The 26,999-nt window shown below is 45.1% G+C and overlaps 1 protein-coding gene across 7 annotated transcripts in view; it reads left to right on the plus strand.

Annotated features, from left to right (window-relative positions):
* The window catches only part of ADAMTS9 (ADAM metallopeptidase with thrombospondin type 1 motif 9), an 83,291-nt gene that overhangs the window by 33,505 nt on the left and 22,787 nt on the right, over positions 1-26,999 (plus strand). For all 7 annotated transcript variants that reach the window (XR_004359059.1, XM_032699149.1, XM_032699152.1 and 4 more), the window contains 13 exons: positions 2,485-2,651; positions 2,760-2,889; positions 3,458-3,584; positions 5,205-5,415; positions 6,175-6,339; positions 7,451-7,615; positions 8,487-8,606; positions 10,409-10,513; positions 10,659-10,826; positions 11,020-11,304; positions 11,956-12,117; positions 12,706-12,882; positions 26,412-26,579. Coding sequence is in view for 6 of the 7 variants with exons in the window: in XM_032699149.1 (XP_032555040.1) it covers positions 2,485-2,651; positions 2,760-2,889; positions 3,458-3,584; positions 5,205-5,415; positions 6,175-6,339; positions 7,451-7,615; positions 8,487-8,606; positions 10,409-10,513; positions 10,659-10,826; positions 11,020-11,304; positions 11,956-12,117; positions 12,706-12,882; positions 26,412-26,579 (2,150 nt within the window). In the remaining variant the exon portion in view is untranslated. The remainder of the gene's footprint in view (positions 1-2,484; positions 2,652-2,759; positions 2,890-3,457; positions 3,585-5,204; positions 5,416-6,174; positions 6,340-7,450; positions 7,616-8,486; positions 8,607-10,408; positions 10,514-10,658; positions 10,827-11,019; positions 11,305-11,955; positions 12,118-12,705; positions 12,883-26,411; positions 26,580-26,999) is intronic.

The following is a 26,999-nucleotide window of genomic DNA, read 5'->3' on the forward strand; positions in this document are numbered from 1 at the left end:
GCGAGAATTTATCTATGTCTGCCAAACATTCAGCCTTATCTTCTTCCTTCTTTTCATGCATACCATCCTAGATGCAAAGTTGGGAGGTTCACAGATTATAAGAAATACCCCCTTAGGGTGTGTGTAGGGCTGGTAGGGACTGTTGAGCCTGGACTGTGGATGGGAGCTGAGGCACAAAACTGGGAACCAAACAGGCTTCTGAGCTCTGCTGGAGTCTCCACACTGCGACTTTATCTCTGCTGTCACCATTCTTTGGCTGGAGAGTAAATATGCCATGCCCTGAAAGATGTGTGTACAAACACGTAGAGAAATTATTTTCTATTCTTCTGAGAATAATAATTCTGATGTCACTTAGACTGAGCCCTTGACAGTGATACGTAACCATAAATACCCTGCACCAAAAATACTGGTTTTGATATAAACCGAACAATAACTTGACCTTTAGATGTTGGACTCCCGTAGTCACTGTTTTCTCTAACCTGTTGATATGCCTCTAGAGGCAGATGAACGTGCTTGTGGGGCTCTGTTAGACCACTCTGCTGCACACATATATACTTTAGCATGGGCTTAAGTCTCTCTTCCACCATGCTGATCAGTAATTCACTCCATAGTTCTGTTTGGGCTCAGTAGCAGAGATAACACAAATGCACATTACAGCTGATGTTACACCCACCAGTTGAAGGCTGATTTTGCCTTTAAATCCTTTTTGGGGTCCCTCAGAGTCTCTGGTTCTCCTCTTTTACATGCCCTGTGCCTGGCACCACCAACTGTGCTCCAGTAGCACAGGGTCCTGTATTTACATCTCTGAACAGGGCACTTCATCTTGTTTTATCTTGCAAAATTCCTGTAACTGGGTATGTTAAAAACATGACTAGGCTGGTGGTCCCCATCAAAGGTAAAAGGACTCACTTGAGGAGCAAGTAGAGGAGACTACCATGCACCAAAGGGAAACAATGCTGACAGCTTTGGCTGTTGCTCTGAAATACTATGCTGTTGCTGGACCCTTTATTGAGACAAAAAGCTAAGTGGGTGTTCCCTGTCCCCATTCCCAGGAGGGCACCGTGCAGGGCTCTCTGTGCATTTACAGCTGCGTCACATAATTTTTGCACATTGACATCAGTGAAATGAGATAGTGCAGCATGAATGCACATCAGCACCAAAAAAAACATAATGTGGTGTAATAGTTTTCCCTGTTGTGGAAGGGAGTTAAGTTTTATTATTCCTCTTTCCTGGAAAAAGCAATCCTCCCCATGTTGTGCCTTTTAAAACTGGTTCACCCTAGAAGGAGCCCCAAACTTCCCAGCTCTTCTTGGAGGGCCTTTAATCTTCTTGGGAAGCAATGAAGTCAAATCTTCTTTAATGTTGCTTTAATATTGCTGGGAAAGCATCTCTTCACATTAGGCCTGACTAGAAGCAAATGAGAAGTGTGCATGTGTCCACTTATTTTGCAGCTCACTGAGTGTGAAATCTTAGGCCCTTGGTACTGTGAACCTTGTAGTTGCTTAACAATTTAGGAGGAATTTAATGTTGTCATCAAGTCCAAGACATGTACCTACTGTTGTAGGAGATACAATAAACAGGAAGGAGTCCTTTAGTGAGTTTTACTACTGCCTAATAACATTAAAGCCTCCAAAGTGTGGGATTTGGTTGAGTACAGCCTCTGCTTTGTGAGTTTTTCTCCATCTACGTCTGTTTGCTGTCAAGCAGTGTTTTACTTCATTATCTCTCCTCATTCGATGGAAAAACCTTGGTGTTTTGGTGTTAAGTTTAGATTTTTCAGTACAGGGGCTTTGTAGTAACGTAGCTGTGATGGGTGAAATGGTGGGGAAACTAACTTAGGAAATTAGCTACATAATCGCATTAGTGTGAAGTTGTGCAGCAGACTGCTGTTTTCAGGAAACTGTTCCTTTTATAAAGCATTTAGGCTTTAAGCCTTCTGTGCTTTCACATACCTTAAGATTTGGAATAATAAAAAGTATGGGGGGAGGAGAGAGATGGAGAGAGAGGGGGAGATACTGACCAAACTCTCTGAAATTATGTACTAGAAAATGATGTTTAGGCAATTAGGGTACAAACATTTACCCTAAGAATACACCTGGAAACAACAGGGAAACCACTCTTATCCACACAGCTTATGAAAAGGTTTGGACAGGATTATTTTTGTGGTATATGAGGGGATACAGCCTGTGTGTGCTCTGTACAGCAGCCTTTTGGATATCTCTACCCAGGGTTATGGGTGAACTGTTCAGCAACAACTTCAGGCATTCAGCCTTCATTTTAATGAGGCTTTCCAGTGGAAAAAGGAGAAGGAACAATATCTGCAAAAGCTCTGCTGCTCTCTTTGCATCCTTTCTGTTTGAGAGTGCTAGTGGGCTTTTCCTCCCAGCTCCAAAGGAAAGGAGCACTGAGAGCTCATGACCCACGTTATTGTGTACGTATGAGTTAATTCTGCTTCTTTAGTTCTTGTTTTTTGCACCTATGCAGCCTTATCTAACAGTCAAGGAGACTTTATATTAAATGGAGACTTTGTCGTCAGTATGTTTAAAAGGGAAATCAAAGTTGGGAATGCTGTGATCGAATACAGTGGATCGGATAATACTGTTGAAAGGATTAATTCTACAGATCGGATTGAGCAAGAAATAACGCTCCAGGTGAAGTATATGTTGTGTGTATGGAAAAGTCTGCCCAGCATAATTGTACTGAAAATAGTGGCCAGTGATTTCTGTTGGTTTACTCTGCTTCACTTTTCTTCCTCTCAGGTTTTATCAGTTGGCAATTTGTACAATCCTGATGTTCGTTACACATTTAATATCCCCATTGAGGACAAACCTCAGCAGTTTTACTGGAATGAGCATGGCCCATGGCAGTCCTGCAGTAAGCTCTGTCAAGGTGGGTGTTTGGGAAGGCTAAGTTTTGTCCTGGATTTGTTTGGGATCTGGGCAGGGCTTGTGAGATCCCTCCCTGATTTCTTTGAATTCCCACATTATGGGTGTGATCGTTTCCACTGGGCTTCAGTAGTAGGTAACATCTTACAAGGTGCTTATGTGTTTCAGAGCAGGGCACTTTACAGCCCCTCTGAGCAAGGTGAGCCTCACGACCTGGTTTGCAGGTGAGGAAACCGAAGCACAGAAAACGTTACATGACATTTGCTAAGGCTGCAAAAGTCATCAGTGTCTGGTTTGGGGTCTGATATCCAATCATTGCCACCTGCCAGTGCCCCCCCTGCTAAACACTCAGAGCCCATTCTTGCAGGGGAGGCTGCAGCTCTCTGCCTGTGTCCATCCCTTCTGCAATAAACCCCTTCTGCTCTACTCAGTTGTAACCCCCTCCTGTTTCTGAAAGAGATGGAAAAGCACAATTGCACATCTCTTAAATGCTACCATAAAAGGGGTAAGAGAAATAACTGAATTGATCACTTTCCTGCATGGCAAACAATGTGATGGTTTTCTCTATGCAGGAGAAAGAAAAAGGAAACCTGTATGTAAGAGAGAGTCAGATCAGCTCACGGTGTCAGACCAGCGATGCGATCGAATTCCACAGCCTGATCCCACCACTGAACCTTGTAACACAGAATGTGAATTAAGGTGCACTCTGCTCAGCTGTGTATATACATTACATTGTGTATTTATTGTTTACTCTTTCCTTTCACCTCTCACCACAATTCCTTTTCTCACTAGCCTGTATTAGATTTTAAAAAAGAAAAGCATTAGTAGTTGCCTCTTTGTCAACCAAGAGGGAACCAGCAGTGTTTTGAGAGACACAGTTGAACATTTTCACATTTCTCTTGTTGCATTGAATTAGGACTGACTATAACAAAAATGCTCCTAATGTTGAAAAATCTCCCTGTGCAATACAGTGCCTGAAATCTGCATCTGCCTCTGTCAGAAATGCTGAGCACCATCCTACAAACAGCCTGCAAAGATGGAAAAACGTATACTTAAAGCAAAGAAGTAACTAATATTTGAATTTATCATCGTTTATTTAAAGCAAAGAATAGGCTTTATTGTAGAGTGGATTTATGGCTGTCCCCAGACAATTCCTGGCGTGCTGGAATTGATGGAGCACAACCTAAATCATCACAACCCATTTTCCTTTAAAAAGCAATCTGTTTTCCTTTCCGGGGCTTAAATATGGTGGCATTAAGCGGCTGCTGGTGAAGCAATTCAGATGGCCGAGTTCCCGAGGGGTTTCTCTGGCTCTGTTAAACCGAGGCCGTGCAGGGGCTGTGTAGGGTCGGGTTGTTGCGGTAACAGCTGTTGCCATTGCAACAGGTTGGAAACTTGAGAAGGGCAAATGCAGGAGTCTGAAAAGCAGGCAGGGATGTGAGGCTCCCACCAGTCAGGAGCTATTGACTCCAAATCCCCTTGATCTTATTCTTCTCTGGGCTGTGCTCGAGTTTGCTCTCTTGGCTTGGCAGTGGGGCTCTGCACTCCCTGCACAGGCACTGGCAACAGCCCGGGGGTCTCCAAGGTCCCCAAGGGGGAAACTCCTGCCAGGTCTGAGGGGCAATGGGCTCCTGTTGGCTTCAGGGTCTCCAGCACCTCCCTGAATCAGGCCTCATGTCCAGGGCTGGGCTGATATGAAGCAGGGGTGTATCCCCAGGTGGGTCCTTGAGGGCCACCAGCACTGATCCTTGTTGTCCATCCCAGGAAGGAGGCAGCAGAGTGGAAATCTGTCTGTTGAGAGGGAACACCTCTAATCCCCACTGACACCACTGGGGCTTGAGTGTCTTGTAGCAAGTCATTTGCTTGTCCTTTGGAGAGCTGAGACTGTTTTGCAGGTGTCCTGCCATGCGGAACACAATTCGAGCCTCTACAGGTCATTTTCTGATGCTGTATTTTCCAACTTTTAGTTTTTAGAGGTTGAGGTGGCACTCCTGCAGGGGAATGTGGGGTGCAAAGCATTCAAAGCACTGTTCCTTGCTTGGCCACAGATTCCCCTCACCACTTTGGCTGGTCCCACAGAGTCACAATGTGACTCCACTGTCTGCAAGAGGGACCTGGCTACAGCTCCTTCCCTTCAAGGAGCAATGCCAGGATTAATTGACTCTGATTTTTGGAAGTCACAAAGCATTGGGAAGTGTTACAAAGAGCCAAAACTTCCAGTTCAAGAGCATATATTCCCTATTTGTGTCAAACACCCTCAAGCATGTCACCTGCAGAGTGCTGGAACCCCGCAGCTGATGTTTGCTCTCCTCGGCGCAGGTGGCACATCGCGAGGAAGAGCGAGTGCACGGCACAGTGCGGGCTGGGCTACCGCATCCTGGAGATCTACTGCTCCAAGTACAGCAGGCTGGAGGGCAAGATAGAGAAGGTGGATGACCGCTTCTGCAGCAGCCAGCCCAAGCCCAGCACCAGGGAGAAGTGCACTGGAGACTGTAACGTGGGAGGGTGGCGGTACTCGGCCTGGACAGAGGTAAGGGAAGCTCGTTGGCACGGCGAACACTGTCTCCCCCTTGCACAGGGGTACGTCGGGCTGTTTAGGTTGCAAACAGCACATATGTAAAAGTTGGCCACAAAAGTTGACCGTGATTCTTCTTCGATTGCTTTTTCTGGAGGACACTGTAGTCTAAATCAGCCCGGTACTCCTTATTTTCCCCTGCAATTAATTTATGCTTTTAAGCATCCCAAAGTCCTCATTACACTAAGCTCTGCTAGCTGTCTTCTCCCATCAAAGCCATCACCGCTGCCAGGAGCTGCTGAGGACGTGTTGCCATCAGCAGAAGACTTCTAAAATTTGTTTCCTTAACACATTTTAATTTTTGCTTGAACAAGAAAATTCCTGAATGCAGGCCTGGCACTGAGAGATTGACGAGCCTTGGGCTTTCCAGGGAGGGCATGGTGAAGGGGGGCTGGCTGGTCAGAGAGAGTTAATCTCTCCTAAAATGAGAACGAGCAGCAGCCATTTAGGAGAACTGAAAGGCAACACTTGTAAAAGTAATAATGGGGTTATAACCTGAAATAAATTTGCGAAATGCATTGCCGTGACATTTTATTAAGCTTTAGCAAGATTGGCTTTTTAAAGGAATACATAAAGTAAAAGCCTGTTACTTAAAGTACAAGTTGTTCTTCCGGAGGTTTTCTGCAGTCACTCTGCAGTCCTGGCTGTGAGGAGGGAGAAAGGCAACAGCAGTAGAGCAGCAGAAAATACTTACTCGTTGTCTGTCCTTCGCAGTGCTCCAAGAGCTGCGGCGGGGGCACGCGGCGGCGCCGAGCCATGTGCGTGAACACCTACAACGACGTCCTGGACGACAGCAAGTGCAGTCAGCAGGAGAAGCTGACGGTGCAGCGGTGCAGCGACTTCTCCTGCCCCCAGTGGAAAACTGGAGACTGGTCCGAGGTGGGTGCCGGTCCTCCACCCTGAGGAGCTGCAGAGAGATCAAAGGGATATCTCTGTCCGCGCTCGTCCCCTGTGATTTGTTTGTGCCTCTTGCAGAAGGTCTCTCCGAGCCTGTGCACAGTGAGGCTTCAGACAGGCAGCAAAGTTACTGGCCTTGTTGCCAGTGGTCAAGTGGCTACTTGCCTCCCTGCAAAGCTACCAGGGTGTTAATTCCTCTCCAATCCTGCAGTAATTTCTCCCTAGTTTTTCTGCAGTTCCTCTATAATGTTGGGAAGAAAAATACCTTCTGCCCTCGTTTTCCCTTGAGATTGTCCTCAAAAGCCCTGGCAGCTCTGGCTGTCACTGGAGGGCAGGATTTCACCCTACTGATGTCTTGCTCAGCCTCTCCCTGCTGTTTATTACCTCTTCTGCTGCTGCTGGTGTCCTTTGCAATGCAACAAAACTGTATCTTGATCGGCATTTTCCTGCAGCAGCATGGGGGACGCTGGAGAACAGTCTTCAAAGGCTGCTTGTCACCTTTGTGGCCAAATTGCTCTTGTTTCTGTGAATTGTATTCTTTTAGGACATAATGAAACCAATTAAGTGGAACAGGGATTGTTCTCTGCAAAACATTTGTCTTCTGAGTCAAGCTGCTGGTAGGCCAAGCTACTCCAGGGTGGTGTAGAAGAGGCTGTTGCAGCCTGCAGAAGTCAAGACCCTTAACATGCACACCCAGAGCTGAGCAAGTTTTTCAGAAGCCTTTGGCACCCCACTGTGCACAGCTAAAACCCCACAGGACAGTGCTGTGCTTTTGCCCTGTGTCTCACAGGTGCTGGAAGACAAGAGCCTTTGTGGGCTCACTTTGCCCGTGCTGAGGGGTCTCAGCCTGGCTGTGCTCCATGCTCCAGCCTCTGCTCCAGACCAGCTCCTCAGAGCAATCTTCTCTCATTGTAAGACAGTTGCCTGTCTTCCAGGATGTGTTATTGTTAGCTAAAGAATTGCCTCTTGGCACCACTTCTTTTTTAAGCAGTGGTTGCAGTGGGTCTCCAGATTTATTTTTCAGTGCCAGGGCAGGTGCTGAGCTGGCAGCGCATCCCTGGCACCACCTGAGCTTGCGCTTTTCTCCTTGCAGTGTTTGGTCACCTGTGGAAAAGGGCACAAGCACCGCCAGACCTGGTGCCAGTTTGGAGAAGATCGATTAAATGACAGGTTTTGTGATCCCGAGACGAAGCCGGAGTCGGTGCAGACGTGCCAGCAGCAGGAGTGTGCATCGTGGCAAGTGGGGCCGTGGGGCCAGGTACTGCAGAGCCCCGAGGGGCTCTGAGCCAGTGGGACCTGGGCGAGGGTGGCTGAGGCTGGGCGCTGCCCTTTCATCCACATTCAGCAGCATAACTGTGCTAATTGATTTGCACACCAAAGCAGCCCTCTGGTCGCTTGGGTTCAGCGGATAGGCAGCAATAACAGTACCTGCCCTTTGTGCTAAATTTAATCTCTGTCATACTAAATTGGCAGTGATTTTCAAAAAAGGGGTTTCCAAGGTTACGCTCCTAAATCCATATTTAGGCATATAAATACATGGCCTAATTTTCACGGAAAAGCTGCCCCCATTGAATAACTTTTGTTGCTTTTAATGTTTTCCAGTTTCTGGGTTGGTGAGGGGGTTTTTTCTCTTAAAATACAAGTTGCTCATTTCTCCCAGAGTGTTCTGGCATCTGCTTTTCCACGAAGCTGTTAGCTCTCAACTTAAAAAAACAGCAACAAACCCAGATCAGTTGTCCCAGTCAGACATATTTCCCATCAGCAAAATTATTCATTAGCTGCTTGTGCTACCATGGGGCTGAACAACCAGTTTTAAAGAAGGATATCATGCAGGTTCTACCCCAGACTCTGATTCTAATGTGTGCAGCAAAGTAAATCATTTCAATGCTCACACCTTCATTCCTGAGGAAGCAAGTGAAGCGTGTGAGGCACTGGTGGGTGCAGTGAGTTAAAACTTTGACCTAATTTAAAGCTGAAATGCATGAAATGGAGAGAAACCAGAAGGGAAGCTGTGTTTTATTTTTGCTGCTCTTGCTGCATGCCTAAATACAGACTGGACTGATTAATACTTTCTAACCGAAGCAGCTACTCAGACCCAGCACTTTTTTCTCCCATCTCTCCTCTCCCAGTGCACAGTGACTTGTGGCCAAGGCTACCAGATGAGAGCAGTGAAGTGTGTTGTGGGCACCTACGTGTCAGTGGTGGATGATAATGAGTGTAACGCTGCAACCAGGCCAACAGATACCCAGGTAAATCCTGCCGCCCTGTCTCCATCTTTTGCCAGCACGCATATGGAGGCATCCAGGCTGTAGCATCAGGGGACACCTTTCTGCAGCAAAGCCTTGCCCTGAACACCAGCCCATGCAGGGCAGTGCTTCAGTTTGCTACATGGCTGTTGAAAAGGTGCAGCACAGCACCCTGCTTTGGTAGAAGTGGGACAGAGAAGCCATAATCAGAGATTTCCCATCCAGACTCTCTCCATGTGTGCTTGACCTTACACTCTGAAGCACCAAATTGCCAAAAAGGCAATGGACAACTTGTTATGAGGGCATCAGGACTTCATGGGGTGAAGATTAATTACCTTTGCTTATGGTTTATGTCCATGGAGCTCTAGCCATAGGATGGGATGTGAGAGGGGCTGTTCAGATGCAGAGCTAAAGCTGGTCTCCAGGAGCTCATGAGCTAAAGAAGCCACAGTGGATGAATATGGGAAAACAACCAGAGACCATAAGGTTGAGACAGTATTCACTGACCTCAGAGGCTGTGGTCTCAGACACAGCAGACACCTCCTTTGGCTTGCATGGAGTTGAGGATGCCTGGCTGCAGTCTGGGCTCACGTGGCTGCAGGACTTTTGCTGTATGATACAAATGATGGTGAGGGGATATAATTTCTTGCCTGCCACATGTGACATGGTAGTGTTTGTGGCAGCTACAATTCCAGGGACATCCTCCCTGGCTAGATAAATTGAGAAATGTTGTACGAGTTGCAAATTTGCTGAAGAGGCTTTCCATGCTGTGTACTTGGAAGCAAACATATGAATTCCCCTTTCAAGCAGAGGATGTGTCCAAGGTGTCTGAAGGAGTTGAATAAAACAGAACATTACTATCTATCTGTCATAGAAGAGTCGTAGTGCTGATGCCCTGCCCAGCTTCAGTCCTGCATGACCTCGCAGAGTTTAACTGAGGCCACGACATTTGGGAAAGAGCTGTTTTTCCCATGTATGGAGACCAATTGCACTACAGTCAAGGGGTAACAAACCCACTTATCATCAGCCATCATTTGGCATGCATGTCTCCAGTGTCAGTGAAATCACAACCATCCAGAAATCATGTATGCCGTTTGTCAGGAGCTGCGCTCTCCCTCGTGGGGACAATCAGTATTAATTTCCTTTTTGGCAAAGACTACTCATGGAGTAAAGTCATGGCTATTCATCATTTCTGTCACCAGACCTCCCAGGAGGCCCAGACAGGACCAGAGCCCTCCTGTGAGGCGCTGTACCAAGACTGTGCAGAATGACATGCCTGTCCCCAAGCCCTCACATGCTTGGTGTGTGGTGAAGATCAGCACATGGATATAGACGGTCTGATGGGCTGCAGGGAATCAAAGGGCTGCAATCAGCAGCATAACCTTTGTTATGTGGGCTGCAGGTCTTGTGCTGAAGGAAGGGAGCTTTGAAGGGAGATAAAGTTGCTGCTTTGCAGATGTGTGTTCATACCAGAACTCTTAATGAACTTTCATCTTTTGCCTCAAAAACATCTGTTTTTAATGCGTGGAGATGGCACATGGTTATGGGGATCCCTGTTGTAGAATTCCTCATAAGTCAAAAGTCCACGGAGGGTTCTGCATATAAAGGCCTTGGGATGTTGATACTGAGTTTTGCTGATTCACCAAGAGGATGCAAGGAGGAAACCTGCCTCCACACAGGCATGCAGGTCCCAGAGTTTCAAGATATGGCATGTTATTCATAATTACATTGAAGAGGAGGTGGTTTAAGCAAAACATCTGCAAATTCTTTATTTCCCAGTTTTCCCTCATTTATTTCCTGCACAGGACTGTGAAATAGCTGTATGTCCTCCCCATCCAAATAGTCCCGAAGCCAAGAGATCCATATCAGGCGTTCACAGGACACAGTGGAGATTTGGATCCTGGACACCGGTAAGCACGTGTTGTAATACTTTCAGGATTATTTTACAGTTGACAATATGATATTTTTAAGTGTGTTTAAGCAACTTTTCATTCCAAAGTCCTTGCAATGTATATCAGGAAACTGCCTAGCAAAGTGCTTGTTGCTCTTCCCTAGTGCTCCGCAACGTGTGGGAAGGGTACCCGGATGAGATACGTCAGCTGTCGGGATGACCAGGGCTCCGTGGCCGACGAGTCAGCTTGTTTCCACCTTCCAAAGCCATCAGCCACAGAAATGTGCACCGTGACACCATGTGGGCAGTGGAAAGCCTTGGAGTGGAGCTCTGTAAGCATCACGCTGTCTCTTGCAGGACAGCCTTATAGACCTCACTGCTGGAAATGTGCTTCATTAATCTGTCACACTTGCACTTTTATAAGTGAGGATATTAAGGTTTTCTGCTGATTGTTGTTAGCAATAGCTGTCTTTCTGGTTTTCAAAGCTGGAAATGTGACTGTCTCCTTTTCCTACTGTAATGCAGTGCTCGGTGACTTGTGGTCAAGGTAAGGCAACGCGACAAGTGATCTGCGTCAATTACAGTGACCAGCTGGTGGATAGGAGTGAGTGTGACCCAGACGACCTCCCCGCCACCGAGCAAGACTGCTCCATGTCTCCTTGTCATCCAAACAGCCATGACTACGGCAGGCCCATCCACCCTTTCCTCTATCCGGATCATCGCCTGAAAGTGCACCCCGGGGGCAGCCCGAACCGCAACCGTGCGCATATACCGGGGGGCAATCAGTGGAGGATTGGCCCCTGGGGTGCTGTAAGTGCCCTGGTCTTCTTATTGCTGGGTTTTGCTGTTTGGTTTTGGTTTTCTTTCTGGACTGGTCCGGTCTTTCCTTATAGTAACTGTGCAGGGAAAAGAGGGACCCTTCTTCCGCTCTCTGCTCACAGAAGCAAGTGTTGCAGTAGCGCTCAGGCTTCACCTCTCAGCCTCTCACACCTCATATCTCTAAGGCTCTCTAGGCAGAAAGCTGAAAGCATCATTTTCCATGAGGCAAAGGCCAACCTCTGCTTCTTGGCCGTCTCCCGGGATGTTTACAGCTGTGCAGAGCTGTTGCCAAAGCACAGCAGAGCCTCAATGCCAGTTCCTCTCACTCCAACCAATATGCAGTGCTTTAGCATGGAAGTCCCTAAAGGGAATTAAGGACAAATGGGATGTCAAACACTGCATTAAAGTCAGTGGGGATTACTCACCTGCTTAAAACTAGGCTGGTGTTTACTTTCTTTGCTTAGTCAGCACCTAAGTCATTGCGCTGCTATTAATAATAGCTGGGGTTTGAAGTTTAATAATGCCTGTTAGCTGTATTAAATTTCTAGCAGTGCATTCCCACGGTGCAAGGCACTGGGAAGGAGCTGGGAATGCACACGTATTCCTGGACTCAACGAAGCCGTGGGCAATTGTGTCTTGCAGTGCTCTAGCACGTGTGCGGGGGGGTTCCAGCGGCGGGTCGTGGTGTGCCAGGATGAAAACGGATATACCGCAAATAACTGCGATGAGAAAAGCAAACCCATGGAGCAGAGATCGTGCGAATCTGGCCCCTGTCCGCAGTGGGCTTATGGCAACTGGGGAGAGGTGAGTGCACCATCCATCCTGGGCTCCCAGCACAGGGGATGACTTTCATTAGCAGGCGGCTGAAAAATGGAAGAAGAGAGGGATATTGTGGTGACATTTATTAGAAAGATTGGAACTTGAAAGGCAGCCTCTGATAAATGAGTGAGCCCTAGCAACTGCTTGGTGTTGTTCTCCTTTCCATTTGTCATGGGAAAATTTTCCTCCTGAGTAAAAGCAAATTCTACAAAGATGGAGATTTTTTTTTTTTAAGAGAAGCCTAGTTTAACATAAGGCCTCTTTTTTTAATAAAAACACTGCTCCCTTCTGAAAATTCATCTGAGATGAGCAATTGGAGATGTAAACCTCCAGTATCTTGTTGAGTCTGGCAGGATCATGGTGGAGCAGCATGAACAGTTTCAGGAAGAGAGAAGCTGAAGCAGCTGATACCCCTTCGAGTCTCATATGGCATTTGGGGGGGATTTGGCTGGAGTGGGTTCGTTGAGAACAGAAACAACCATTAGGCTTCTGAGGTGCTAATGCTTCGAGCAGCTGGTCAGCAGTATTTTTGCTGCCCTGACAGTGATTGCTCTGTCCTCTGCTGACTTCCAGTGCACGAAGCCATGCGGGGGAGGGACAAGAACACGGCTGGTGGTGTGCCAGCGCCCCAATGGAGAAAGGTTTACGGATCTGAGCTGTGAAATCCTTGACAAGCCACCTGACAGAGAGCAGTGCAATGTGCAGGACTGTCCTAGAGATGCTGCCTGGAGTGCTGGTCCTTGGAGCTCGGTACGACCATAAACTCTTTCTCTTTGTGAACCGTTTTGTGGATATCCCGTAACAACAGATTTAATTTGCTTCAAACCAAGGTGCTAATGCTTCATGTCTTAAAACTGCACTTAAAGAGGATTATTGACAATATATTCAGAATAACACCTGTTCAGGAAGGGCTTACATTAGAGAAGCTCAAGTCTTTTAATTTAAAAGGCACTTTCTGCTAAGTAGCCACCTTTGTCCATTTTATTACACCGTGCGAGCACTGTGCATTGTGAATCTTGGTTCTGAGTTCTTTGCATATGAATTTAAACCTGGCATTCAAGCAGTACGTTACCATTGAAGTTAAATGCTCTGCTCTTTAATGGTAATACTGCACTGTGCACCTACTGGTTTACCAGTTGCGTGTTCTCTATCAAAAGCAAGATGACTGGGTAGAATGTACTAAATTGCATCAATTCCCAGCCATGTACAAGTGTGTACAGATGTGTGTGCAAGTCCCTACCTGCCCACACATAGACCTATGTAGAAATATGTGTGCATTCACACCTGTGCTCTAATTTCTGTTCCTGTGTATATAATATGTGTGATGTACAGTGCAAAGGCACCTCTAAGCTGTCCTTGTGCATCGCTCTGGTTCTGGAGAGTGATTGTCTAGCCTGATCTCCAGCTGCTGCTCTATCATTAAGTCGGCAAAGGATCAGCAAGGTGCTAGAAGGCTTAAAACCCTGGGAGTTTTCCAATAACAAAATAGTGTTTGGAGCAGAGGTGTCTTACACTGCTCCTTTGCTGCTGGAGGACTCTGCTACAGAGATGCTCTTATGAGGGTGGAGCAGCCCTGAACTGCAGGGTTGGGGCGCTGTTTTGGGTGCCACAGCTTTGAAATTCTGCCTGCCCAGAGCAGCACCCTCTGCTCTGAGCCCTGCACCAAGGCAAGTGCCACTTGGGGTGCTTCTGGAGCGCTGGAAACCACAGACCTGTCTGTTTTGGAGTGGCCTTTAAACAAATGTCAATCTTTATTGTGTATGTTGCTATAAAAGCATTTGAAGAAGTTTAGAAAAAATAATCTGACTCAAAAGCACTTTATAGGAAAATCAAAAAGAGGCCTGTTTGGAATGTATTGGACTTCCTTAATTGTCGCAGTTCGAAAAGTCATCTTGCCAAAACCACCTTTCATTCTGCGGGTGCTTTCAGTGACATGGATGCCTTCAGTATCCTCCTCTGTATTTTTACCATACGTCAGTGAGTTCTGCAATAGCCATAAAACTGCTGAACTGGTGTTTATCCGGTGCTTCACCAGTACAAGCAACAGTGCTATGAAATATTTCATTTGAGGTGCTAATATGTCCCTTGTCCGCCGATCTGGCTGGTGCTACCCATGAGCGAGGGGAAGTAAGCAGAGCTGGCGATGTGTGCACTGGCTGCTCTGCAGGATTTACCAGCTGGGAGGTGCTGCCAACCTTGGCTACCTGTGCTGGACCACTTACAAGAACCAAAGGTGTGGACAGAGTTATGTGGCATTCTGGTGTCACTCAGCCTCTTCACAGCTGTTTCAGGAGCAGGCTCCAGGTCTGTGCCTGCTCCTCGCTGTTGGAGAGGCAGGGTGCAGTCCTCTAGTTTGGTTTTAAGTTGTTTTCTTTTCACCCAGGAAAAAATTCCCTTGACTCAGTCACATTAACCTCAGTGGGTTGTCCTTTCTGCTCTCCTGGGAGCAGGTGGGGTGTCAGGCAGACAGGTGGAGGGCAAGGACATCCTGTCCTGCCTGTGGTACCTCTTCCCAGCTGCCCACAGGGCTCACAGCCCTTGGCCTCCACACGGGAAGGTGCTGCAGGGCTGAGCCCCGATTGCTGCCTCAAGGTGACTTGATTTTCCAGTCTTATTTACCGAGGTGTCCTTGGGCTCTGACCTAGGGGACCCCAGAGCTGTCTGAAGACTGAGAAGCATCTATGGGGTCCACAGGTCTTCATGTCTTTCCAGCAGAACACTCCATGTGTATGTCTACCTCGTGCTACTACTGTAGGTAGTAACGGCCAAACTTTTTTCCTTTAGTGTGGTGTCACCTGGATTTGCTTTAGCTCTGCCATTGGTTGCAAACATCATCCTGTAGCTGTACATACTTCATCTGTTGAGATGGAGTGTCACTACCATATTTTCTTGGTCACTTTTGAAACAAGAGTATAGTATTAGCTGAAACTTTTCAGCAGTATGGATTTATGTATTTATGTAAAAGTGTATTTATTTTTCCAATATTGTTATTTAATTTTATATAAATGTTGCATACCTTTACGATGTCTAATGTTAATGTTGAACAGTGAAAATTAAAGACAAGTAGAATGTAATGAACAATGAATTTGTATAATGATTTCTTGAGTCTTTTGCTAAATTAAGATCGTATACTTAGTTTTGGTAACTTTTGCTAAATTTTCTGAAATGGTACTGCAACGTTCCATTTTTTACTGGCTTTTCTTTTACTTGCTTTGTTCTCCAACAGAAATTGTTATTTTCAACAATTAAACACAGTTAAAATCGTATGAATTACGAAGTTTGGATAACTAATTTCTCACAAGCATCTGACTGGCTTAGCTTTACTCAAGTTTCAGTGAAATTAGTACTATAAAATACATACAAATTAAAGCAGAGAGAGTCTGAAGAGTCCAACCCACAGTCCTTGGGCAGAATTCCACTGGGATTTTATACAGTAAACAAGTAATTTTTATCTGGCTGGTTAAATCCAGGTTTGGAAGAGATAATTAAATAGATAAACAGATTGTGTGTTTAAACGATAATTTTATAAAAGGAGACTGGTGAGATGTCATGTCATTATAATGTATGTTCAAAGAGGACTAAGAGGAGGTGACACTTTTATTTCCTTGCTTATTTAAGAACATGTATTTACACACTACAGAATTGTACACCATGTGATAGAACTGACCTTTTTATTAAAACCATGCTTTAGAAAACATGCACAGATTGTCATCAGAATAGAGAGTGTTTTTTCTCCTCTGAATGCCTTATGGTATGAACGCAGATCTCCATACACGCTCTCGAACATCGAGAGGAAGTCTTGTCATGTTCTCCAGAATGAGGGAGATGTTCACAGAGAGAATTGCCCATCGCTTCACTTAAAACCCAAGTCTGGTTTTTAACATATATACTCGTATATATATATCACATATGTACAATATACCCATAACCTCACTTAAAACTCTTCTCTTGGAGCAGATTTGTTCCTTGCAGTAATCTCTGAAATTCTAAGTTTACCTTAATATCCAACTGTATCCTGATACAATTTATGAATAATGCTGAATTAACTTGGTGTGGGTTTCTCATTCTTTCTGAGTTAGGAAATGGGCACAGAAAAGGTAAAACAATTATATCTCACAGCACCCTGATTCAGTTGGGTGACTCATTTGGGCTTCAACGTACTGGGACAGTGATCATTTGACTTTGAACTGTGTAAAACAGGTGGGTGGGGTTTTAGATTGTTTTTTTTCCTAAAAAGTATTATAATTTTAAAAGTAGTCTGATTTTTCAAGTAGTTGTCACTCTTGGGTATCTAAAGTTTGAACTGCTGATGTGATGGTTGTGTAGCTCTGACTGCCTGCAGAACAGCAGTGTGTCCTTCCCAGCTTCTCCCACAGGCAGAGGTGCTGGTATCATAGTCTTTCAGGGCCTTTTGCTCTAATGAAGAATTGGAAGCCTAGTGTAAAATAATTAGAATATTAGCTGGCTAAGCTCCAAACTCTATTGTGGATGTGAATTCAGGTTTGGGCTAGGACAGCATTGCTGTATCCCCTTGGCAGGAAGCTGGTGGCGTTGATGGCTTTGCAGGGCTCTTTGGCTGCACTCAGAGACATGGTAGCAGCAAAGGATCTCTGAGCTGGGTGGGAAGTGGGAGAACTGCCTGGCCAACATCTGTTTCAGGCAGCTGGCGCTCAGGAATTTTAATCTTAACATTGGTGTCAGTGGAAACTTCAGGTTATTTGTATTTAATTCTGTCAAAGCCCCAGCATGTTGTTTACGAAATGCCTTCCCCATGCAGCTGGCTGAAAATAGGCTGTTTAACAGCAATATTCTCCGTGTCATTATTCTGATAATGTTCTTAGCAGGCAGGATGTCAGCTCTTGCTAAGACAGAAGTGATAACCAGGGACAGATTTGGTTGCAAGTGTATATAACTCTGCTGTTGTCTTCCTCTGTTCTGCAGAAAATGAATTTGCTGTGACAGCAGCACTACTAAGCTGCTGTGTGATTCTTTACACATGTTTTGCAATAACAAAGCCATCCTTGAAAATGAAGTGATAGGCACACTAAACTCTTCAGTCACTCAGTGATTCATATTGCTTTTTCTGTCCTTCATTCATACGATGAAGGTTTGGGCTCCAAGACTGCAGCAGCAAGTCTGTATTTCTCTGTAGTGCCAGGTATTATCAGAAAACTAATAAAAACAGTCCTACCCTGGGAGCCTGTGAGGGAAGGACAAATGTTGCTGCAGCAGAGGACAGCTGCACATATAGCCCCAGCACCCATAACCCAGGCAGAGGAATGCAGTGGGTGACTTGCATGCCTTCAGAAAGCAAGTAGAAACAGATTTAATAAAGCTGATCCTGACCAAAATGAGAGGTTGGTAGCCCATGGATATCCCCAGACATCTGTCTGAAGCTGTCTCTGTCTCAGAGCTGTTTACTGTGTGCTTAGGCTGGCCCACCAAGGCTGTTGTCCCTCTTGGGTTCCTGGCTGCCTCCCTCTAGGATCTCGCAGACCGACTGACTCCAGGGACTGCCGGTTCACTGTGCTGATGAAAGGCAAGAAGTTGTCTGCTTTGGTTCCCTAGTCAAAAATAGGCCTTTGAAAGCGCAGCCCTCTCTGTTTTTGTTTATAAAAGCAAACCAGACCCTTTCCTGTACTCCCTGCAGTGTGACACTCATCCAGAGCATCCCACCACCAGTGCCCAGCTTCAGCCAACCTCCAAAACTGCACATCCCTGGGCCATAACTGGGAATTCACCAATTTGCTGCCTTGTGCCCTTCTCAGAGCTTGTCCCAGAGGGTAAATGCAGTTGGGGTTTTTGTGTGAAGTGTGTGCCTGTTGCTCCTCTGAGGCTAATGCATCTCTTTCCTCAGCTCAGTGCCTGCTGTTCCTGTTAAGGCTCAGGCCCACAGCTGATGGCTCCAAGCCAATCACAGGTGGGTGAAGCCAGTGGTACCCAGCTGCCTGGTAGGGGAACATCCCTTTATTCCTTTCTTGCTGCCCTAAAATCTCCCATTTTTATTTTCCTTTCCATTTTTACTTTTTGTCTGCCATCACCATCTTTCATTGATACTTCTCTTTCTCCTTAAAAAAGGAGAACTATATAGGTGTACTTTTTCTATCAGTTCTCTGTCTCCTGTTTGCGAGTGTTGATGCTCCATGAGCAGGAAAACAACTGTCTGCTAACCTGCAGGTGAGGGACCACCCTGGGACACTGTGTGCTTAACACTGAGCCAGCCCTGTAGTGATTTTTCTGGATCCACCCTTCCAAGGACTGATTTCCTGCAACTTGAAAGCTCAGCTGTTGCAATCCAAACTCCTCCCTTGAAAGCCCCTATTGGCCCTTGCACCCCTCATCATCTGACCTGGTGATTAAATCGAGGGTCTTTTAGTCTGATGGAGAAGTAAAAGCACTGGGCAGCGGTGTCCTCTCTAACCTCCTTAATCCACTGACTAAATGCTGGGAAATGAGCTGCAGAGAATCTCATCTGCTCTGCTTTGTTAGCCTCTCCTGTTGCTACTGCCAGGACAGACGTGCTGGGCCAGTGATTAGACTCAGGAAGGTTATTTTCTTCAAAATCTCCTCCCTCTGCCCCCAGATGGTGCATCTTTTGCCTAAGTTCCTCAGTGCACCTTCCCACTCAGAGCAGGTAACTCCATTAGTATTCACTGATGTTTCTTACCATACTTCTGTCCAAACTGTGCTTCTGTCCTAACGCTGTAAAATGCTTCTCTCCTCCCAAAGAAGTGCAGTGGCTGTTTGGCTGCACTTGGTGTGCCTCTGTGCCTTTTTACACCTCCTCTTACATGTTTTCTCAGCTAAATGGTCATTTTCTAGGCTGTGCATGGCTGGCTTGAACTCAAAGTGGTGGAGCTGCTGTTCAGCAATGCCTGGTTTCAGTCTCTATGTCATGGGTGGCCCATCTGTGGTTCTGGCTCCATAAGGCCTGCAGACCTCCTATACCTGCACCTCTGCACATGCTCACACCCAGGAGAAATAAAGCAATACTTAAAATGGCAATTGCTGGGAACATTTGTCTCCCAAAGCACTGGCTCTGAGTGCAGGAATCGCAGTGTGTGTTAGGCTGCAGGGGACACTTTGGAACAGTAACACACTTTCAAGGATGAACTGTGAAGCTGAGCATCTTCAGGCAGATCCCTGAGCTGGGCATTGAGAAATCTGTGTGCAGTGCTGCTCATTTTTCAGTCACGCTGTATACCCCTCACTGCAATAATTGCTGTTGCTCAGATGCTAGGGATTTAGAAACAAGGATGTGTAATGATGAGGGACACCAAGCACAAAGAGACTTACTATGTTTCTAACTTTCCTTGTGACTGATTTGTGCAGTTATTAAGGGAAAATGTTTTAGTCAGTCCTGTTCTGAAGGCACTTAATTTTCTATTCATGTTTTAATTTTACTAGCTCACAGGGGAGGTGAGTGAGCCAGCAGCATGGATGAAAATCTGTCTGATGCCCAAGACCATGTGCAGGCTGACAGTATCCCTACTGCATTAAGCCAAGCTTTTTCTTTATAAAACTGGGAAGTAAGCAGCAGCCCAATGCTCCTACAGCCCCCCGGTGTGATGCACACCTGTGAAATAGAGCTAACGATTCTTGGAGAGCTCTTTACTTTGTGTTTCACTCCATCCAACATGGAGAAATTCTATTCTTGAATGGAACATCTAAATGGCATTATAATACAACTGTTCACTAAAAATATGAAGTGTCAGTTAGCCGAGGCGCCTTGCTGCTTCAATTGGTACTGTCCTAGAAGTGCCACAGCATGGAAAATAGGCTTCATCAGTGCCTTCCACTTCCCATTATACTGGTGTCCTTGGGTAGCTCACACATCTCCTAATTTGAGGAAATGCCATGTAACACCTCCCCCCCTGGAGAGACCTGCAGTGGCTGTAAGGGAGCTTTTGCTTTTTTGTTGTCTGAGGTAAATAGTGTGGAGCAGGGCAGGGATGCAGCTTTTAGGGCAGCTCTGTGTGCTCACAGCCCTGCTGATTTCTATACATGGTGAAGTCTTTGTATATGGTGTAGCAACAGGGCAGGGGAAAGGGTGGGGGGAGAAGGTGCTGCTTACTAGGTGGATGCTGCAGGAGAGGAGGATGCATGGCTTCTCCTGCTGTAGTTACCTCTTTTTTCCCCATATATCTTGTGAGGTTTCCAAGCCCGGGGAAATTATGGTATTGACGTCGGCGCTCAGGGCTTTAAATCTTGCAGAAGTTAAAGAGACCAAGAGCATCCTTTCTGCTGGGCAATCTGTGCTGGAGGAATGGGCTCCAGACACACCAGCCTCTTCCCTCTGCTGCAGCAACACATCAAGTTGGACCGTTTTCTTTGAGAAATTTTCCTTTTTTTTCCTGTTTTGTTTTGTTATTTTTTTAACGTGTTAAGAGACATCATCCAAGGTCACTCACCGGTCCCTGCCGCTGAGCTTGGCAGTGGGAAGGTGAAGATTTAGTGGACTGTGTTATTTCTCCCTTTTGCAAATAATCACTTGCTCAGAGCCAGGAACAGAGCTGTGGAGGATGGAGACCCTGAGTGCACTGGAGGGACAGGGCAGGCCAGCGTGGATGTTCTCGCTCGCCCGTGCCCAGGGCAAGGAGTGATCCTCAGGGACAACGGGGCAAATCCTGCTCTTGTGCACACCAAGGGCTGTAATGCAGCTCCTCCAGACACTTCCACAGGGGTTCTGGACAATGCTTACAAACATACTCTGACTACACCTTCCAAAATCCCTAATGTTCATGTTTTGTTTTGTTTTTTTTTAATGGTCCCATTTCTCTGGGGAGTCAGCATGGATTAAACATTCCCAAAGCCTCCTTCAAACTGCAATGCAGTGCTTTAGTGTGTTTTGCTCAGGTCTCTGGTTCATTTGCCCTCCTTTGAATGTAGAGCCCCCCCTGCCCTTTTAAATATACAAAAATCACATGTATTTTCTGGCCACGTACCAGCTAAAATCACCATGACCATATGCTCTTGGGTGTGTTGAGGTGTGGCTCTGTAGTTTGTCAGGAAAGGAAAGCCAAGTTGGATGACTCCTGCCCTGCACACATCTTGCTACCCCATAGACAAGGAGTTCTCACTGTGCTGATGCAGCCAGGCATGAGACCACGCTAAAACAGAGCAGTGGAAGGAACAGGGCTTCAAAGTAGCAATAAATATTTCCTAAGTATCAAGTGCTGCACCCTTGCTTTCAGCTTGTTGCTTCTCTCACTGAAGCCAAGGGAGTTACCTGCTAAAATTCGTTGCTGTTGTGAAGCTAATTTGGTTTGGGTGCCACAATACCTCTGTTGCTAGATAGGTTCAGGCATATTAAGACTTCTAGTAAAGGTTCAGGCTTTCCTTGGTGGTGTGTCTGTTGATGTCCTTTGTGCTCAAGAGACTTCAGAAGTCACAGGGCAGTGGTTTCAGCATCTGACAGGAGCAGTGTAAGTTGTAGTAAGAGCTGACATAGACTAATATGATGCTGAAAGGTAACTATGAAGGTGCATAGTTGGGCTCTGCTCATAGTTGGTGAAGTTTGCTGACATCCAGGAGCACTCCCTCATCGAAAGGGGGTGTAAAGCATCGTAGGGTGCTGCTGCTTTTCTGCTTTATCTCATCCAGCACATGTTTTGTCTCAGACTGTTGGAAAGGATGAACCATGGCTTACTTATGAGTGCTTACTTTCCATATAATAGTTAATGTGGGGAAATCTAAATCTACAAGGGTTGATTTTAATTTCCTCCAAAAAGTTGCTCCTGGCAGAATCTGATAAAGCCATTTTTGGTCTTAATTCTTCCCAGCCCCCAGCCCTGCTGTTGGTGAGCTATCAGAGCATACCTATCTTTGGGAATTCATTTGGTGATCACCACAGCTTGCATTCATTATGTCAAATACCTCCCAAATCGTCGGCTGATGCAAGGTGGGCCTGAAAAGTGGTCTGACAGCATTTTCTGAAACTTTTTACTTCTGGAGGAGAGTGTTCCCAGGTTCTTGCTGGGGATATGCCTTTCTGCCCTGTGTTGATTTTCCCTTGAATGCACAGCTTACAAGAAGCAGAGTCATTCCATTTCTTCTTGGTTGCTCTGTGCTGCCTCTTTCTTCTCACCAAGGTTTGCTCATTTTTGCCCAGGGCTGTGGAGTCCTTTTGGTGCTGGACTGACCTCATTCCCAGCCCTCAGCCTGGCAGCAGCACGGCCACAGCATGAGCTCCCAGTGCAGAAGAGCAGGTCATGGTCTCTGGCAAGAGGCTCAGAAACTGGCCCCAACCAGCCTGAAATTCTGTACAAATTTTTAAGAGCTTTTGGGCTACATACTCTGGGGTTTTTTCCTGCTACAAGCCCAGTGAATCAAATAGCAGCCTTTCTATTTTAGAGAGGTCTTAATGAACAAGATGTACCCTCATCTTCCAAACAATCAGAGTAGGAAATGCAGCAAGGGTTGTTTTAAAGCAATTTGCACGTACTTGGTAAAACAGAATAAGCGTCCTCATTCCTGAACTCTGAAACAGAAAACAAATTTTTTGTGGAAACAAAAACACAAGCTTTTCTGTGTGCTGGAGCAGAGCAAGGCATTGCAGGAGACATTTAGCATCGTGTTCTGACCTTTATGGAAACAGTTGATATGGAAATATTTTTGTCATATTTATTTAAACTATTTTCTTTCATTTATTTAAACTAGGCAGTATACTTATTTGAAAAACTCAGCAGCATGCCAGTCTCTAGTTCTTGGCATGTTAACAACACTAACCGTGCAATAAATATAAACCCCTCAAATCTGTGCTGAATGCTTTGATCCTAATGCTCTTAGGGAAGTCCTTTTGTTTTTGTTCTCTGCAGAAAGTACCAGGTGTGACTGTGGTGGGTTTAGGAGATAATAAAGATAACCAGAGGAAGGTCTGGTAGAGTTTTAGTGTGATGGCTATAGTTGATTTTTTGAAATAGTATTTCCCTATTATTTTACATGCCACAAACATTTTGGTGGATTTTTAATAGAAACACCACAGTGTGTTGTTTTCACACCCTCCTCCATGCCTGGCTGCCCTCCCAGGTTCTCTCAGGGGTGCTATTTGGTGTTGTGCCTCAATCACAGGCTGCAAACAGCCTTTCAGAGCAATGTTTTCCCACACGAGTGGAGGAAGAGGTGGGTGACCATGGGTATACCCAAGTGCATGTGATCCTTGACTCTAGAAAGCTGCTTATTGAAAAAAAAAAATCAATAGAGTACCTGGCTACACCTTCAGAGCTGCATCAGAGGTGCTTAAAACCAGTAGAAGTTTTTCTGTTGACTGCAAAGAGCCTTGGATGAGGCTGGTATTCCACCTGTCTGTCCCCGGCACTTGGAAGCATTTTCTATAGGGGGTGAGGGAAAGGAATCAAGAAAAAAAAAAGAGAAATATGAGAGGAGTGGTTTTGTCTGTTCTAGTCAAATGTTTTAAGGAAAGCATGATCCAAGCTTACCTCTGCTATTGTGTGGCAGTGTGGCACTGCTATTGATGGGTACCTTAAGCAGCAGCAGCATTTGCAGCGATGAAGAGTCCTGATAATGAAATGAAAAGTTCCTCCAGGGTCTCAAATAGATGAGACTGATGGTGGTAGCTAGGTGTAGCACTTCTCTGACTCATATGGCACTGAGATGAAGCCCACTATTAAATTATTCTTTGCATGTGGCCCACATATGCTTCATATCTACGTGCCAGATAAAAGCTGAAAATACCTGAGACGAATTAGATGGCAGTTATGAAGTAGACTCTTTGCAAAGGAATTTTTAGTCTCTGATACTTGTTACATTAGATTATCCAACCTTTCTTTTCTGTCAGTGCAAATGAGATCATAACTCAAATGTGCATGAAAGCAAATGGGTGGTTTAGATCTGAAAATGCACAGCTGCCTAACTTTGATTTATATTAAAGGCAGACATAGAAATGATTAATTCCAGCATCTTGGGAATTACATTTAAGTATTAACAAAATTAGGCAAATTATGCCTCAACCTCTGAGTGCACCGAGGTGTTCATGCAGACTTGTTGTTTGATCATGGGATCACAAGATAAATGTCAGAATCAGGCTCCACGCCACAGTTGAACATTTTGTAAATGGGGAATAATAATTTTGGAAATGACTAGCACCATATTATTTGTGATATCAAATATTTATCAACCAGCTTCAGATCCCCAGAGATGTGCTTGCATTGTTGCACGATGTGGTTAGTCTTCCTTTAGGATAAGTAATGGATCCAATGTATTCTTTAACCTAAGGAATGCTCTGGGCTGTACCAGGTCAGGATGTGGGGCAAGACAGAATCCTGATGAAGGCTGTAAATTTACTCTTTAGCATTGGTTGTCACAGTAAAATGGTATCAACCTGCAAGGAGAGCACTTACAGAGGAGCACTTGAATTTTTTCCTAAGTGTCAGTGTTGGTGTTTAGACCAAAGACAGTAAATGGATGAAAGTATTAGAAATTTACAACTGGGTTTAGTAAGATTTGACATTTCCTTCTTACTGACATTCATTGCCTGGGAAGAGAATGAAAAAATGAACTTAAGATGAAATTTAAAGGCTTATAAAAATAAGATAAAATTATCTTGATCTTTTTTTCTGTTGATACTAAAGAAAAAAAAGAAGTTTATGGATGTGGGTAACTCATGGAAGTTTTATTTTATTACAAGAGACAGCATTTCCTCTATTTCTCAGTGTAAGATTGAATGTTGCTTGTTGGATTTTTTGGCCTATCCTGAAATTGGATCTGGGCTCAGGAGAACTCAGAGTCAGCCATCCTTGCCTCTCAGAGGAGCACCCTTAATGGTTCTTAAACCCTACTGATCACAAGGGACCTCAGCCATCTTTCCTTAATCTGTAATGCTCTGGCAGCAGGAAAACAACCTTTTTCAGGGCATCATTTGTACAAGCTTTTAAGCAGCAATGTCTGATTTTAGGAGTTATATCCATTTCTCTCCACGCTGGTCTGACCTTTTCCATTTAGGAGCAAGTTACTGCTCTCACTGGTTCTTTGTGGGCTGAATGAGTTGTAAGTAGGGCTGTAATATAAAATATTCACAGGTGTCATTGTATATGCCAATTTCTATTCTAGTGGACCTTCCAGAGCTGCTACATATATAAATTTTTTAGGTTTCAAATGTATTCACAGGCTGGGAAGAGCTTGAGCTGTAATATATTTCTTGGGAAATATGCTGATGGAGTGGCTCCAAAATGAAGGTAGAAGCCTCATTTCTGTGTGTTTTCTCCATTTTGAAAAGAAAACAGACCATTTTCTATGGAAAGATGGTTAAAACTGTGTTTGCACTCGAGGATTAAACCAGTATGCTTATGACATAGCATGTAATGAAGAAATTGAAGTTGAGTCTCTGGGTGCATCATGCTGAGTAAGAGGCTTGTTCTACACGAAACTGTCATATTAAATTCTTGTCGTGATTCCAGACCCCTTTGATTCCTAAATCTTTTGGAGGAGACTAATCTGAAATCAAAGTGAAGTTGCTTGGGGTTTGCATGCCAGAAGTGGTCACATTTGAAAAAGTTCAGTGAACCTGCAGAGGGAGGTTGAAATTAGTTGCTTCACTACAAAGCTTACAGCTAACATACCTGCTGGTTTGCTTTTTGCTTTGATTCTCCAGGCTCTGCCTTCTTGCCACCTTCTGAGTTGTTTTCAAGATGCATAAATCTTAAGGATGAGCATGTCCTGGTTTCGGTCTATTTAGTGAAAAGTAAAAAAAAAGTCAGTCTACAATGGTAAAACAAATACAAGCTTTAGTACCAAGGACATGGAAAGTCTGCCCTTTTCTCTTCTGCCTTGTCTTTTGTGCAGTTATTTCCCTCTGTGAAGGTGCAGTATCACACTTTAGCCTCCTGATTTACCAACATTTGACATCCCTTTGTACCAAGGTAAATGGAAATGGTTCCTTTCAAGTTCTTCTAAGTAGATACTGAGGGCTCCTGCCTTGATCCCTGTAAGATGACTCTGCTCCTTTGAAACCACTGGAGCAATGCCAGGAATCCAGCCTGTTAGCCCTGCTGAATGTCAGCTGCTTTCTCTTGTTTTGATATTGGCATTTTTGGGGGCTCTGACCAAGAATACCATGGAACATTAAGTGTAATTGGTAGCATTTCCAGTGGTTAAATGCTGCCCTTCTGTACCCACCTCAAGCTTTTGTGTAGGCTGCCTGGGACCTGGGAAAGTGCTTTTTGGTCCAGTTGAAAGTGCGTGCCCTGTATAACCATGGCCCCTGTATGACTGTGTAGACAGCCCTGTGTGAAAGCTGATCTGTTGTTACTTTATATTTACAGTGTTCTGTCTCCTGTGGAAGGGGCCAAAAGCACCGCAGTGTGTACTGTTTGTCAAAGGAAGGGAGACATGTAGAAGAAGAGTATTGCAAACACCTTGCTAAGCCCAACGTGCAAAAGAAATGCAGAGGGGGCAGATGTCCGAAGTGGAAAGCAGGAGATTGGGGACAGGTGAGACACACTGTTTACCCTTTTGCACCCTTTGATATTCTTCCTCCCTCAAATTGGTTAGAACTTGGTCTTCTGATCACTTCTGTCCTCTTGAATTATTAAAGGATAAAAGTTTTGGGCCAGATCCTGGCATAAAATAGTGTAGCTTCATGGACAGCAGTGGAGTAGCACTGATTTGTACCAGCTGAAAACATGGAAACTTGCTTTTGGTGTCTATCTGAAAGTAAATTCCTTATTGTATATTATAAGTTTCTGCTAGAAACATCATTAGTATATAATATGAAAGAGAATCTACTATTTATTCATGTTTTTAATATCATTATGTAAATATCACATCTCAAGCAAAATCTTCCTTAGTTTTGAGAAATCTGAAACTCATTTATTATCAGCTTCCTGAGGAAGCTTAAAGAATAATCAGAG

Source organism: Chiroxiphia lanceolata, chromosome 11 (assembly GCF_009829145.1).
Source record: "Chiroxiphia lanceolata isolate bChiLan1 chromosome 11, bChiLan1.pri, whole genome shotgun sequence".
NCBI classification, from domain to species: Eukaryota; Metazoa; Chordata; class Aves; order Passeriformes; family Pipridae; genus Chiroxiphia; species Chiroxiphia lanceolata.